At 47.4% G+C, this 15,562-nt stretch overlaps 1 protein-coding gene across 3 annotated transcripts in view; it reads right to left on the bottom strand.

Annotated features, from left to right (window-relative positions):
- Nucleotides 1–5,109: 5,109 nt before the first annotated feature.
- The window catches only part of LOC144145761 (chromosome-associated kinesin KIF4B-like), a 48,257-nt gene continuing 37,804 nt past the window's right edge, over nt 5,110–15,562 (bottom strand). For all 3 annotated transcript variants that reach the window (XM_077677476.1, XM_077677477.1, XM_077677478.1), the window contains exons 23-26: nt 13,783–13,908; nt 13,315–13,365; nt 7,182–7,313; nt 5,110–5,975 (exon numbers count right to left, since the gene is read on the bottom strand). In XM_077677476.1, coding sequence (XP_077533602.1) covers nt 5,895–5,975; nt 7,182–7,313; nt 13,315–13,365; nt 13,783–13,908 — 390 coding nt within the window. In that variant the 3' untranslated portion in view covers nt 5,110–5,894. The remainder of the gene's footprint in view (nt 5,976–7,181; nt 7,314–13,314; nt 13,366–13,782; nt 13,909–15,562) is intronic.

The raw sequence follows: 15,562 nt of genomic DNA, 5'->3' as shown, positions 1-15,562 counted from the left end.
TCAAGCAAAGGTTCTCAATCTTACAATCGTCGGAAATACATTAAAGTGTATAAACAGCGAATAATGGCTAAATATTACAACAAAAAGCCACGGACAGAGTTTATTTCCCCTTCTTCGAAGCTTCTCTGTGTTCACAAGCATCCGCAGATCTTCCGCAAGACCTCTGGCATCTGGGCCCGGTGGCCGGAAGGGGGGATGGGGGAGGGTGGTCTAGGAGGTGATGTCCACTTGAAGGAAGGAAGGAATAGTACAGGAAAGGCAGGGAGGTTAACCAGAATACTGTCCGGTTGGCTACCCTACTCGGGGGGGAGGGGATACGGGAAATGAAAGGGAAAGAAAGGACAGCGGTACATATTAAAGGAGAAAATGAGAGAAAGAAAAGTAGAAAAAACACAAGGCGTGACCAGGCAACTATAAAGGCGGTACAAACAACGCACACCACCAGAAAATGCACAAAACTAGTACGGTCCACTGATAAAATGGGCGAACTAAGGGCACTGCACTATAGTAATGTCCCTACAATCGTTCAGACAGGCCAGTGTCCTTCAAAAAGAGCAGTAGGGCTTTTATAGCCTTTTCGACCTGTGTCGGACAACGCCTATGGCACAAAATTGTCTGCGCTGTAAAGGGGAGGTCGTCGAGTCGGCGAAGTGTGGTGGAGAGCTGTTGCCTCGGCAAGACCCTGGAGAGGAATATAGTTTCTGAATGCACAGATAGGGGTGGCAAACTGCGGCTAAGCTACCTTTGTGAGGCATCTCTCGAGAGCAATTAAAGCACCCTAGAGCAGCAAGGAAATTGGTACCGCTGAGAGTCGTGGGAGGTATCTTACTTGGATTGGGTAGGGCATTCAGCTGGGTGGGGCAGGATTGGTAAGCAGAGCAGCGCCAAATAACGCGGGTCAGATTTGCTAGTGTAGCTGTGTTGCAATATGGCCACTTGAGGGGAGCGCATGTGATGTGGGAGGTCAATGCAGCGTTCGTGCGAACTCTGTTTATAAAATCTTCAGCAGGATGATGTTAGCGATGGAGCTTTATGGAGGAAGCCTACAGGAGTAGCAGCGGCAAGGTGGTTGTGTCCACCCTAGCAAGCGCGATCCAGCTGTTGCCTGAGGGAGAGTGGGGGAGCACAGCCGTCAACTAGTGGAGTAGTTACTTGACTCTCCGGCACTGCGTCAAGGGCAACCTAGTTGCCGGAACCTTGAACCATGCGTCCCAGTATCCACGCAACATGTACAGAGGTACCATTGCGAGCAAGCAGGCTCATCATGTGTTGAATCTGATGAACCAGAGTGTGATTGGAGAATGGTTTCCGGAGCTAGCTTATGTAGCGCCATTTGGGAAGAGGGAGAAAGGAAGACAAAACTTTTATTGTCTGAAACTTTTAGTTGTCAGCTGGCAATTTGACTATAAACCAGCGTTGCAGGTCCTAGCACCCACCAGCACATGCATCCGCATGACCTCTGGATTCTTACCCGAAAAGGATGGTTGCATCCACCGGGCCAGTGCCACAGGGGGTGATAACTCGACCCTCCATTTTCTTTCAGGCCTCAACCCAGACCGCACCAACCATGGCCAGCTGAAGATGCTAGACGTCCAGTCCATGGTCTTGAATTGATTGTAAGGTTTAACAAGCCGACATAACGCAGGCGATGAGGCGAGCCGTAGTGGAGGGCTCCGGATTAATTTTTACCACCCGGGGATCTTTAACGTGCACCGTAATCTCATACACACGGGCGTTTTTGTTTTTGCTTTTCGCCTCCATCAGAAAAGCGGCCGCCCTGGCCAGGAATTGGAACGCGCGACCTCGTGCTCAGCAGCGCGACGCCTTAGCAACTGAGCCACCGCGGCGGGTCTCAAATGAGAGTCACATGAACAGCCATAATCCTTTTAATCACCTTTTAAACACCTCGCCTCCCAGCGTAGCCTGGTGGAGAGGTCCTGGGCGGCCAGCGCGGGCCAAGGTATCCCAGACTAGAGGAAACACCCCACCAGGCGGGTGCCCATTAGCTGCAGACATTAAGGCTTGCAATCCTCCTCCCTTTTAAACCCTGCGTAAATGTCGCGTGTTCACTTGTGCCCCTTCCGCTCGCTGTGACCTGCAATTCAATTTCAATTCTTCCTTCCATGTCTTAATTAACTAGTATTATTAATACTAGAGTAAACTTATTAGTATTTAGATGATCTCCATAAGGTCTCCCGCAACCCCATGATGATGTCTAGGGGTCATAATTCCATGGCTGGGTGAAAGGGACACAGAAGTGGCAGGGTCCCCTGGCTGCTTCCGTTGCAGCTGCACAAAGCTGACGCTCTGGGAACAGACGAGGCCAAGTTTTCCCCCCTTGCACCGATTCGTGGGCTGGCCCGGCTGAGCACCTTGAACAAATGCATATGCCGTTAGTACGAGTGGCATCCCTCCTCCCCAGCACAACTGCTGCCCAGGATGATGCTCAGGTTGGAGCCGAATTTTTCATGAAAGCTTGTGTAAACAAAGTACAGTGATTGAGCTGAAAAGAAATGCGTAAATTGGAGTCTGGGTGGGAATCCAGCCTGGGACCTACAGAATGCAAGACGAGCATGTCTCCCCGACACCACAGCGATTCGTAGCTCTAGAGACATGTACCGAGGCCTCCACGAGTCATTTGACTATGCTAACTTTAGAAGTAACAATTAGGCGAGTAATGAAGTACCTTTCTGATAGTCCCAACAAGAGCGATTGGCTGAGGCTCTCAGGCAGCTAATAAAGTGAAAAAGAAAGATGCAGAGGGAAAAGGATATTGGAACATGATCGCACCATTGGACACATGCTGTTGCAGGCAATGCGAACAAACCCAAGAGAAATGGGTGATACTAATACAGTAGAGCCTCGTTACAAGAGACACTGTTACAAGAGACACTAGGTTAAGAGACATTTAAAATAAAAAGTTTGGCTGGTTTTTCTGTGTTCACCATGTTAGCAACATCGCATGCAAGAGACTTTTGTTACAAAAGACATGTTTCCTGGGTTCCTTAAATGTCACTTGTAATGAGGTTTTACTGTAACGATATGATGCAATCGAAAATTCGCCACAAATGTTTACACCTTCAAAATATGCTAAGATGTCCACGTGACTTTTAACGTGGAGTGTTCGTAGGCCAGCTTCCCAAAATTTTGTGGTCATGAAATGCGAATACCGAAGAGTTTCAAAGGCCACTTGTTACGAAGTCGGGGAAAAAAAACAGCTTTCAAACTGTCCATCACAGACTAGGTGAAGTGGATTCTGCAACTGAAATTGGTACCATGCATGGTGCAAGGAAATGGTGAAAACAAATATTTTTGGGTGGACTTTTGTCCAGTTTTATAAACATTTCTGCAGGGTTTTCTTGAAGTGTGGTAAATATTGCTTGGAGGGTTTCCCAGACAGCCAGCACGTGGTAATGTTTCGGTCGGTGAAGCCCGTTCTTGCTACGGGCTTCAAGGCAAGTACCAACGGCATACTCTGGCTATGATATTGCCACAGCATTGTAACCTATTCCTCGTGCAGCAGCATATATATTATTGTGAAGGCGGTTGCAATAGAATAAAATTTGAAATGACTGCAGTGTTTTTGGCGGTAGCACGGGCTTGCACCAGCTAACAAGAAATCCCCTCAATGCTTCGTTGCTTCCACCTGGGTGACTGTTGGGGCCAAACTGTTTTATCGTGGCCCGATTTCACTAATGTTCCACTGCATGACAGGAACAGTGTTCTTAATAACCCTGCCAATGGCCACAACCGTCGGATGCAATCTGAAGGAGGGTAAGGTAGTATGGCAAAAAATGCTTGATAATGCACGTGACCAATGTGCTGAGATGACCGGGTACATTTTCGGTTCAAATTGCTTTCTTATTAGGTCATCATTGCCGACATTTAACAACTTCGCTTTGCAGATGTTTTTTTTTTTATGCAACAGCATCACAGAGGCTTTCATGAGCATGAAATGAAGACAGATTTTCAAGGTTTAGTGGTTATAAGCTTCAGTAAGCTAGTTTTGCCCCAGTCCAAACTTTAGAAGTGGTTGTGCTCTGCTACTGCAAACTTTTTTTTTTGTGTGTGACAGAACTCCAGGCGATGCTGTTGCTAAATTTGGCATGTGCGCGTCGTGTGCACAGTTTTGTTGCAGTGAACATTGGCATAAATGCCTTTGGCCGAAATTTGCACGACATACGCTGTCGTTATTACACTTCAAGTCAAAACATTTTTGCCATTTATGGTGCACTACAAAAAATACAAGAAAATAGTGGGGAAGTTTTAAATGAAGTGTCATATAAATGCGGTGAAGCATCAAACAGCAAGTTTAGCTATGCGGTTAGGATCTAGTTGGCTGTAGCTCCAAAAAAATTTTAATCACTAGGGGATCGAAAAACGTTCCTGAAGTTTCCTTTGTGGTTGTCATACATCTAAAAAACTTGCAAGGACACCTAAGCACTATTAAGCTTTAGGGAATGCAAAAGCATTAGTAACTGATTGTTAAATTGATATGCTGGTATCGTGGGTGCCGTCAGTGTCCTGAATCTCTAGCGACTGCTGTGCCGGCAGGCGAGGCAGCAGTGTGCGAAGCTATAACATTAGGCCTAACGCCAGGCCGCATTCACCAATGAGAGGGCATTTAGCAGAAATTACTGCGTCACTCACCCATCTGCTACTTCTGTAATTGGCACACTCAATTAACTCGCAGGCTACAATGCACCCTTTAATACTCTTGAAAGTCGAAGGCCTAAACCTATTCACTCAAGTCAGCCACAGCCATTATGGCATCTGCGATGCCTGCTCGCCAGCCATCCCATGGGACCTGGGTTCGATTCCACCCAGACTGAAATTTGCGGAATTTTCTTTCCAATTAAATTGCCCTAGTTTTGTTCTAAGCACCATCAGTTACTATATGCACGTGTGCCTGAAACATTACCCGAGTCATCTAGTGCTTTCGCAGTAATATTGCTTCTACCTACTGCATGGTTAGTTCTTACCGCATACCGGTCGATTACACCAAGGACGAAATCACCCATGGAACTCTCCATTCCTGGCGGTACCATGCCTCAAGTGCTGCGTTTAGTATCATCGCAGCCTGAAGTAAAGATAAGCTTGGGCCTCGTAAGAGAGCAGAGAATGCATTAAAATTTATTTCAAATACTACAGGCTTTCAAATGTGGAAGACATCACAAGTAGGCAAGCACGTCGTGTACAGACTCGTCAAACTCGGCAGGACCCAACACACAGCAATCCCATGTTTTTCGGCACATACTGTGGGTGCCAGTTGGAAGCAGTTTTGGTGCTATGCGTTTTGGCACAGGATGGCCGAGTGCTTCTATGTCTAAATAGACGCATGCTCTCAAGAGAGAAAAATCTCCACTTAGAGCTACACATAATCACAATGCGATGAGTGTTTGCAATGCCCCATAAAAAAACATTTTAAGTGCTTACAGCGCGAGCCACGGAAGGGCATGGATTCACAGAAACGTTCCGAGTAAACAGTATTTTCACATTCAGTCCGCAAAACCGATTTGTCTACACAGACACCGCCAGTTTCATGCAAAGTCTCACAGTTTATACCACATACAAAGTAGAAATTGTCAAAATGTCATTTTTTACTAAGGCTTAAAATCCAAATAAAAATGCTGCACTGAAACTGTACATTGTGCCAGAATGATAAATACAATGTGTTGAAATGCCATTCGTTGTTAGTCATTCATTAAAAAAGCCAGGAGTCTTCACATGGATGTATCGTCCTCACAATTTAATACCCTTGCAGCAACGAATCTTGGCATTGTTTCAGAGATGAAAAAGTATAAAAGAGCAAGTAAAGAAAATAAAAGATACGAAAAAAATAAAAACGCACATCCAGTGATGCAGGTTCAGCTATGTACATTAGCCAAGCTGTCCTAAATCTTGTTCACTTCGGACAGCTGCTTTCGCTGGCTGCTGTCACAGAGCCCTTGCTCTGCAGCTGACTTCTCCAGTTCCTGTAAAACAGGAAAGCAACTCAGGAGAAAGACCACTACAAGCCGTGAAATATCCGTAAAAACACAGGATTGTCGTGGTAACCAAATTTACTTGAAAATGCTGGAACGAATGCTAATAGGTCAAAACAAGGAGATAAGAAAATTCAGAATCCTATGCGAAATGGGCTCACTAGTAAGCATACGTGGGGCTTTAAAGGAGTACTGACAAGAAATTTGTGTTATGTTTTTTTAGCTGCTATGGGTGCTGATCAGCCCACTAATCAAAGGATGGCACATTAGACGGTTGATCACAGCATGAACTGATGGCGTCGTTTATTCGCGTCAGTTTCAGTTTCGACAAAACGAACGCCGAGCGGCTGCCATGACAGAAGGGCCACCTGGGGATCTTTAACGTGCGCCGAAATCTCATACACACGGGTGTTTTTGCTTTTCGTCCCCATCAGAAAAGCGGCCGTCGCGGCCGGGAATCGAACCCGCGACCTCATGCTCAGCAGCACAACACTTTAGCCACTAAGCCACCGCGGTGGGTGTCATTTTAAACAACCTATCAGCCTTTCTAGGTGTACCGCAGGAGTCTGGTCTAGTGCCAATTTGATTCCTCATTTGCATTGTCGGTACCACTGCGTTACTGCCCCCATTTTATTAAAGCTCTTTACAGGCTTAAGTATTGCCTACACAGCTATTGCCTACACAGCAGAGAACACTACAACATAGTGGAGGACCAGCTAACCTTTACAAGGTCTGCGGTATATTCACTATATTAGGCACAAGTGATGTTACATATTCATGTTGAAGCCGCACCCCTAAGAGAAAAAGCCAAAAATGTTACCCTTGCTTTGCTACCCTTTTCATTTTGTATCTCCTTGAAGACTACTGTTTTCTGGGGTATGGTTCCCCTTTCTTTAACTGACGTGTCTGTCCAATGAAAGTGCCTGGATGCTCAAAGCAGAGACATGGTTTCTTGTACACTGTTCTCCACGGTTTTCACAAGTGGACAAATGACATACTGAACTACTAATGGGACGGAAGGCCTAGGCACGTACACATATAAGCATATCTTGCTATGCTAGTAAAGGCAAGCTATATATAGGGGGAAAAAAAAGGTTTAGTTTTTGCATCAAATGCAGACAAAAACCTGCGGCTATTACACGAGCTGATGAGGTAAACGATCAAACGCATTTGGCACCGTTTTTTTAGTTTGCTTACCAGGCTCTCTCCCACAGAACACTCGCCCTTGCAGGAGCACAGCAAGGAGCAGTTCTTCAGCTTTCGCACACAGCCACAGCGGCTCGACCGACAACCGCCCCGACACTTGCAAGCTGTGCCAGACGTAGACCGCTGAAAAGGTGGAGAAGATTTCCACAATTAATTGGGGCCACTGCTATTGCTTTGGGAGGACAATTACTGGTCAGTTCAATTCAATTTTACCCCAAGCCAAGTGGTTTCAAAGAGTTCTCCATCGCCACTTAAGGGACACTGAAGGCAACCAGCAAGTTGGTTTAAAGGAGCCATGAAGAGAAAATGCAAGTTGGTTTTATTCGAAAGATTTCGTGTTTTATAGTGCCCCCAGCGCTTGTCCGGATACAAACGGTGCTTTATTCACTGAGAAATTAAACAATTTAGGTTAAAATTTTGATTTTCCCGCTCAATCGTGCGTTTTCGTGGTCCCAAGTGACATCACGGGAACCGACCGCTCTGCAGCCTAGAGTACCTTCATTCACGCATCCGCCGTACAGGGTAGAGACACGTATACGCTGGCGTCGCCATTTTCGGTTGCTCGCTCGCCGCCGAAGCAAGTCATTGTGGCAAAACCGCGCTAAAATTATCGCCGCAACGCGGTTTACTGAAGAAGTTTGAATCATATTGTCTGTTTCGCGTTGCTAGGTCTCGTGGGAAACGAAAAGAATAACGCGTTGAGCCCGTTGGCCCAATTGCGGCGGCACCGGACCGTTCAAAGGTTGTCTCCACCCTGTACAGCGGTGTTGGTTTGTTCCCGCGTTTCTTTACGTTCCGTAACCTAGATGGCGCCACCATACCGTGGCAAGCGTTTGGTTTGTTTTTGCCCGCATTTAAACCTGGCTTGTTTTTGTTCTGGGAGAAAATATTCGTTCCCTGAAACAGTGCTCGCTCGACAAATGGGGTCACGTAAGACACCGTTGCTTGCGTCAATCGGCCAGTGTCGTCTGAGACAATCCCAAGCCCCGTAGTGCTGTGCAGCTAAACCAAGCATGCTGTGCGCAGTACGAACAGCAGAACGCATCAGTACTTCTATATTTACATGTGCTTTCGTAACTTCCACTGTTTGTCCCATCATTCTTATTGCTTTGTAAAGAATGTGCCCTAAATTTAAGCGCAAATCGCTCGTTCGTCTAGTTTGTAAGCTCTACCTAATTTTCGTCTGCTTCTGCCAGCCTCCGCCAATCGCAGAGCTTAGCTCATGTGACATCATAGGTTCAGTTGCGGGAAATGAGCTGGTGGGTCGCATGACCATTCCCGTTTTCCCTAATTATGTAGCTTATTTGAGCGAAGTTTACGTTAAAAGTGGTGTCAGTATGATTCTAACGAGACAATCTTTTGAATGAACCAAACTTGTGTTTTCTCTTCATGGCTCCTTTAATAAAACAAAGGTCTGACCTCCCAGTAGCCATTTTAGCGTTGCTTCGGTGCAGAAAGATGCCCTAATTGCTGAGAGATCGCTAATCAAACGTGAGAAAAACAGCAACTGCATCCGCCGCTTGAGTCACGATAAATCGGGAGCAGGCGCGGCAGTGGTGATGTATAGCAGTACAGATGCAACCGAGTACAACGGTACCGCATGCCGAGCGTTTTTTTTTTATTAATAGTGTTTTATTCTCAGGTCAAAATATTTTTTTCAAGGTGTATTTTTTGCCTGCTCGCAAAAATCAAGCAGCCATGTATTTTTCATCGAAATAACTCTGCAAATGCCACTGATGTATTGATGTTTTCCTTTAAATATGCCGCAAGTTTTTGTTTTGTCCAACAATGTTGACAAGCATGAACATTGCCACAAGATTTAGTAGTCTGGAAATGTTTTGCCTATTTAAACGTCTCATTTAAGAATGCTTTGAACGCTTGGCCAGGTAGCTGAGTCAAAGGATGGACAGACAGACAGACACCAAATATTTCGTGTTTAAGTAGCCCAAGAAAGACTACGGACTTTAAAAGGTGCAAATGCAACTAAATGAGGCGTACACATGATTGGTGGTGTTGCAATGGGCTTGAAAGTGCCACCTTTTAGGTTGTATTTGTGTAAGGTTTTACCATGTGCAATTGTTACTACCCGCATGACTTTGTACATTTGTATTACATAAACTATCATTTGGTTTATTATTTAGTTTATATACTAACGGTGAAGTAACGAGATTACATTTTCACAACAATTTACTGCTACAAATTACTTTTGAAGACTCTGTAACTGCAACTGGAACAGTTACTTTTTGGCTTAGGCAGCTAACTGTAACAATGCTACATTTTACTGGTAACGAGGCTATCACTGCTCCCAAGCTGACTGCACCTCGTGGCATAAGTCGGGCACAGAAAGTTACCTAGCCACTTGGGTATTGGTACCGAATCACTCACCCAGATATGTTCTGTGCACATTGCAATATGCCAGCTGCAATGCTGGATATGGCGAGCCAAGTACACCGGTAGCCAAAAAAGTTACGGGGCACCCAAGCTTTTCCTTGCTATGTGAGAATGCATCACTTTCTTGAGCTGTGAAAGCATATGTGTAGGTGCGTGCCGTGTTGGCGCCGTTCCCAATTGGGAACTGGTGAATCGGCCTTGAGCCTCTGACGGCTGCTGCTCCTGGCCAAGCCCACTGAACAGGTGACCGGTAAAAAGCACAAAGGCTCATGGGTGCGTCGTCTGCTCTTGCCACTTCTGGTTAGAGATCTCACCTGGCCTCCCATACGCCGACGGCTTTTACGCGCACGTGTGCGTGTTGTTTATTCGTCACAGAGTGCTCACCTTTCAGAGCAGCCCCCAGTAGGACTCATCGTTGTTATTCATTGAATGCGCGATGCACGAGAGTTTCTGTTCTCGATGGAAAAAGATAAACAACCAGCACACGCTCGCGTGAAAGCGGCCCGCCTACGGGAGGCCAGGAGCGCTTTCGAACCGGAAGTGGCGGGACTCCGCGGGAGCAGACAATGCACCCACGAGCCTTTGCGCTTTTTACTGGTCACCTATGGGTACGCGAGTGTGGTGGGTTATGTTGCCGTCATAGCCAAATGGCAAGTGGCCACGAGCTTCTCGCTGCAGCCGACTTTGTCACTGGCCGATTCCCTTGAGTGGGTATGCGAGAATCAAAGGTTGGTATGTTGACACTGCTGCCATATGGGAGTTGGCAAACAAGCTGCAAGCTCCTGATGGCTGTTATCGTCACTGGCCAATCCACCCGAACGGGTATGTTGAGAGGCCCACACTCGGATTTTTGCAGAAAGCCGAGTGTGGGCCTAGCAGTGTACCAGTTGATGTTAGACCTCCAGCGCAATGTTAGGGTTAACACCTTGCTCTCTCACGTCCAATGGGGCCAGCACATACCCCCCTTCACGGACATACGAGCATCGAGCAAGGGGAAGTTTTCACGAGAGGCTTTTGGCTACACTCAGGTGCTGGCCACAGGAATGTGGGGATGTGCTTTCTTTTTGGCCGACTGAGCCAAGTGATGCACGAGCTACCCACTAACAAAATGACCGTTCAGTGCTATCGTCACCTAGGGAGTTCTTGGCAAGAAGGTTGAATCTGTCCACTTTAAGACCTTGTGCAATGGCATGTGATAACCCATTAGCATTACAGATGGCAAAAAGCTGACTGTGCGCAGCCTGCACTCTAGCACCAGAAGGTGATGGTGGTGATGAGGAAGCTGTAATTTAGCAGCAACTGGAGGCACAGAATCTCACTTGATCTTTCACTTAAAGGGGTCCTGAAATACCTTCCGCCGATGCATGGATCTACATGTAACCAAATAAGACAATGTATTAGCAATCTCCTCCCGCAAGAATTTTGTTAAAGCGATGAGTATTAGCTGAGAAATCGTAAATCAAAAACCGCGCATTATCGTCGCGCCGCGTTTCCTCCTCTTTTCAACTGTTGACGGCGCGCGAGCACTGCCTCCCATGATGCTGCGCTAGTCAGCGGTGACGTACTTCCGCATTACGCTCCTCCGACTGCCGTCTGCTACGGGCAAGTTTTGTTGACACCATGAATTCCGCACTCCGCTCAAGGATGGGTAAGCGAACGAAAAATCTGGCCGCATGTGTGCGATGGCCTGGCCTTGCCCTTTCGCGGTGTGCGTTGCTGCAGTGCAGCACGTGACTTTTAATCGGCGGCGAACTCGCAGCCGCTGGGGAGGATCTTGCGCTCGGTCGCTTTCATGCACCGCGCACTGTTTATCCAAAAAGCGCCGTATCAGATGTGGCCCCGCTGGTGCCGGGTCTTATTTTGCGGTGGTGGTAATTCCTGCCGGCGCCATGTGAAAAAGACATTTTAAGCCGATACAGAACCCGTGCACAAAACGCTTCAATCATGTGACCAGTTCAGCTTGGGGCGACGCGTGGTGGAGAGCGGCAACGTTGGCTAAACATGCTCCGGCGCGGCTCTGAGCTTTCTAGCGCTGGAGCGCGCGCCTTTCTTTGACGATCTCAAACATCGGTTGCCTTGGCAACAAGGCACAAACCGCCCCAGAGGTCAGTTACGGTTGCGTGATCCCGGTTCAGCTTGGGGCCCCACCTCGCGGCATATGGGCACTGCAGGCATACTACTCACTCTCATTTGGAAGTGCGAGATACGTTTGGCCAGGTCTGGCATTACAGGAGGCGATGGTGTGTGTGTGTTGTGGACGCCTTTGTTTCGCGATGAAATGCGACGTTGTGCTTCTGCGGGTGGATAGTGCTTCCCATGGCCTGGATTATCTTTCTCGAGCGACGTACGACTCAACCTCGCATGGGGTATGTGCAGTGTGCGTGGCTAAAAGCCATCTCGGCTTGCGCGCCAGAGTTAAGTGACTTGCTGTTCGTCCCCGCAAACCGCGCGCGAGGTGAGTGCCGAATTTACGAGGGGCAGGAGGAGGCAGCCCATCGTCTGTCAATCGCGGTTCAGACTTGCAACGCATGTTGTGACGTTGTGTTCGTTCGAAACGCATCTCTGGATTGTTTTGAAGTGGAAAAAAATGTATCCGTCAAACCTGGGCATTCGGCTCAGGGCGTTCTCTCCGATTGCACGAAAGAAGTGCCACGGGGCTTCAACGCTTTCTTTATGGGACGTACTCCGGTAAGAGAATATCCATGTCGTGTTATGGCCGTGTTGCATTCAATACGAACGGTTAAGCGTTTGTTTACACTTGTTTCGTTTGTCGTAAAATGTCCAAGCACTCCGGCACTACGCTGGCAGATCAGCCGGCGAGCCGACGCTGAGCAGACGACTCATCTCTTTGCCGGAAGTGCGTGAAAAAGCCTCCCAATAGCAGGATGTCTAGCTCATGACGAACATCGGGGAATCGATGATGTAGACATGTGAAGATGGCGGCGTCCAAAAACACGAAGGAAAGGGTGAGAAAAAAACGACAAACTTTGCAACAAAAGTGTGAGCTTTCCGCTGCGCGTAAAAGAGTAATACTTGGCACAGAGGACGTTGACGACCCAATCTAACGGTTGCGCTAGTTCATTTAGTGTGCTCAAAATGCCTTTCAGGGCCCCTTTAAAGTGTGCAGAAGATGGCGCCTTCAACTGAGCACTTTGAGATGCCCACAGGCACGCGTTCAGAATTCAGGCACTCATTGCATGCTCACATGAAGCACAACCATAAGGCACGTTATTCCTGCAATTAGAGAAGTCATAACTACCCAAGCAGATGGAAGAAGGAAGGAAGGAGGGAGGGAAGCAGGCAAGCAGCGCACACATTTTATTGACACCTCTTTTCTAGCAAAGGTTAAAATGTTGTACTCGCCACAGTACGTGCCCCACGTAACCGCACTTGCATTTTGTCAATTTAAATGGCTGCTTGCAAGCCAGCTCATGTGCTTTCAGCAGCCTGATGAATTTCTAGCTCTGCCTACTGCCCCTTTTCTTTGAGTAGCACTGCACGGGCAAGAAATTTTTATTTCACGATTGAGGTGAGCCTGCTTGTTAGACCGAATAGCTTTTTGAATGAAGGAGAGAACACAGTCAGCGGTGGTCAGGAGTCTGACAAGAAAGTTGCCGTTTCTGCAAAGACAGAAAGAGAGGAGGAGAGAGAGAAAAAAAGTAGAAAGTGTAGGTGAAATGCATTGCACGATTTGCATAGGATAGGAATGTGGCAACAGAAGGCGAGAACTTGCCTTCATCGGCTGTGACCCATCCTCCTCCTTGGACTTCCTTTTGCGGGATCCCTGGTAAAGAAAAGTATGGGTGGAAATAAATACACCCTTACTCCGACGATCTGGCAGGCAGTTCAGTATACTAGCTATACATGCTAACACACTTGTTACGAGACCTTTCGAGAGCACATAAGCAAGGCCGTCGGTATTTTTTTGGCAGCCATCAACAAGATTATTCCAAAGATGCCAGGGAAATAATCACTAACAAGAAACTGTTTAACTGTTAACAAGACTGAAATGGCATGTGTGGCATGAAAAACAAAAACAAAAAGAAAGGCCCCGACTCCATTCAGCTGATCGCGAGAGATGGTGTTATTTTCATCACTGAGGGAGAAAAAAGTTTTGAGTTGTGCTTCACGATACACAAAGCTGTCCCAAACAAGCTGCCCTGACCACTCAGATGCCCCTTCACTGCAAACTGATGGTTACCTGGCTCAGCTCGCTGGTGATGCACCAGTCAGGGTCGTTGTTCTCGTCGTTGTCCAAGTCGAACTCGCTTTCGACGCTAGTATCCAGCTCGTCGAAGTAAGGGATGGGCTTCTTGCCGGTCTTGCTCTGAAACAAGGCCGAGTGGCGCCAACCACACAAGTCAAGAGAACAGTGCACCCCAGGACTCAAATTCACTGCATTTAGTTTTGGGGTTTAATGCGCCAAAGCTACACGTGGTCTATGGGTCTCGCTGCAGTGGAGGGCTCTGGATTAATTTTGACCCCCTGGGGATTTCTAACGTGCACCGAAGTCTCGGCACAAGCGTGTTCTCGCTATTCATGTTCATCTGAATAGAACCCGCAACACTGGGCTGAGCAGTAGAACCCCTTAGCTACTAGGCCACCACGGCGAGCACAATTCATTGAGGTGGTACTACGCCCGAGCTACACGGAAGCACATTGCAATAGATGACATAGGCCAATTTAAATCACTCTGGGTCCACCACCGTGCGTCCTGCATCTTTCACACCAGCATTTCCGCTATCGTCTCTACCTGAAATGGTTACCGCAGCATCATTAGCTGCCTACAGAGCAGAAAGACTTGTGGCCTTCACCACAAACTTGAAAGGTAATTGAAACAAAAAAATTCCTATCATTAGTATGACTCCTTACAAACGATTGAAATTTACTTCATGTGCAGCCAGGCAGCTATTGGCCTCAAGGGCATACCGTGGCGCCACCTAAGAGTGACGTCACTTGTAGGACATCGTCTGCTACAACACATTTCCTGTGTGTACGAGACCGAGTGTTTTTTTCTTGTGGCCGCCGTCTACCCCCTCCTGGTGGATTTGATGCAAATTACACAAAAAGGTGGTCTGCAGACTGAATAATAGGGCAAGCAATCAGACTCGCTTGTTCTCGGCGACACCGCCACGTTTAGGTAGTTGCTACCATCGTGACCCACAGCTCGCTCGTACGCAGCCAGCTATTGCCAAGGACGATGCAACTGATGTCGAGAAAAGTACGCTGTGAGTTCATCGCAAAATACTTGTGACCCGACATGTACGAGACTGTGTGTGCAAGGAAACACCTTGTAACAGAGACGGAAACGTGTCGCTCATTTGTGATGTCACCGCGCGAATGGTGATCGGATTGCGTCGCCGCACATGCTTAAAAGTGCTGCTATGATGAGCAGTTTGGCTTAAGCAGTGCCTATTTCCCCTACAATGATTTTTATAGTTATGCCCGGATTTGATTAACGATCACTGCCATAGCCTCGGTTGATATGTTTACTTTTCGTGACAACTTGTCCACAATGTATGAATGGTATGACCACAAGTTTTCAATGCCTTTGAGCGGGTTTGGACATGGCTATAGTTAGTTTTCATCAGATCCTCGGTGTTGGAATTTATAATTGCAACGTAGGCTTGGATCTGTAGGCTTTGTCTATTTACAGTGAGCCGGCCATTCTCTAGTATCAATTTTGAAACACGACTGCTCACAGAAGGTGAGGCTGTGTGTGAGGCGAAACACGTCGTTAATGATTTGGGGTAATGGGGAGCTTTAGATTAAGAGAACCGAGCGTAGGGAGCCCCCAAGAAGTTAGGGGAAACCAAACGCAACACGCGTGCGCAACGAGAGGGTCTCCTCAAACAGCTTGCAACTGGCTTTGGATGCACGTAATCAAATGTTGGGAACTTTAGGCTTAGCGTCGCGGCAGATATTTCATCGCCGCCATCGTTACAGTTACAAATGACAGTCCCTAACATATCTTTTCACCG

Source organism: Haemaphysalis longicornis, unplaced genomic scaffold, assembly GCF_048455015.1.
Source record: "Haemaphysalis longicornis isolate Haplotype H1 unplaced genomic scaffold, Haemaphysalis longicornis Haplotype H1 scaffold_7, whole genome shotgun sequence".
NCBI lineage: Eukaryota > Metazoa > Arthropoda > Arachnida > Ixodida > Ixodidae > Haemaphysalis > Haemaphysalis longicornis.
This window is presented reverse-complemented; position numbering and strand designations above follow the sequence as displayed.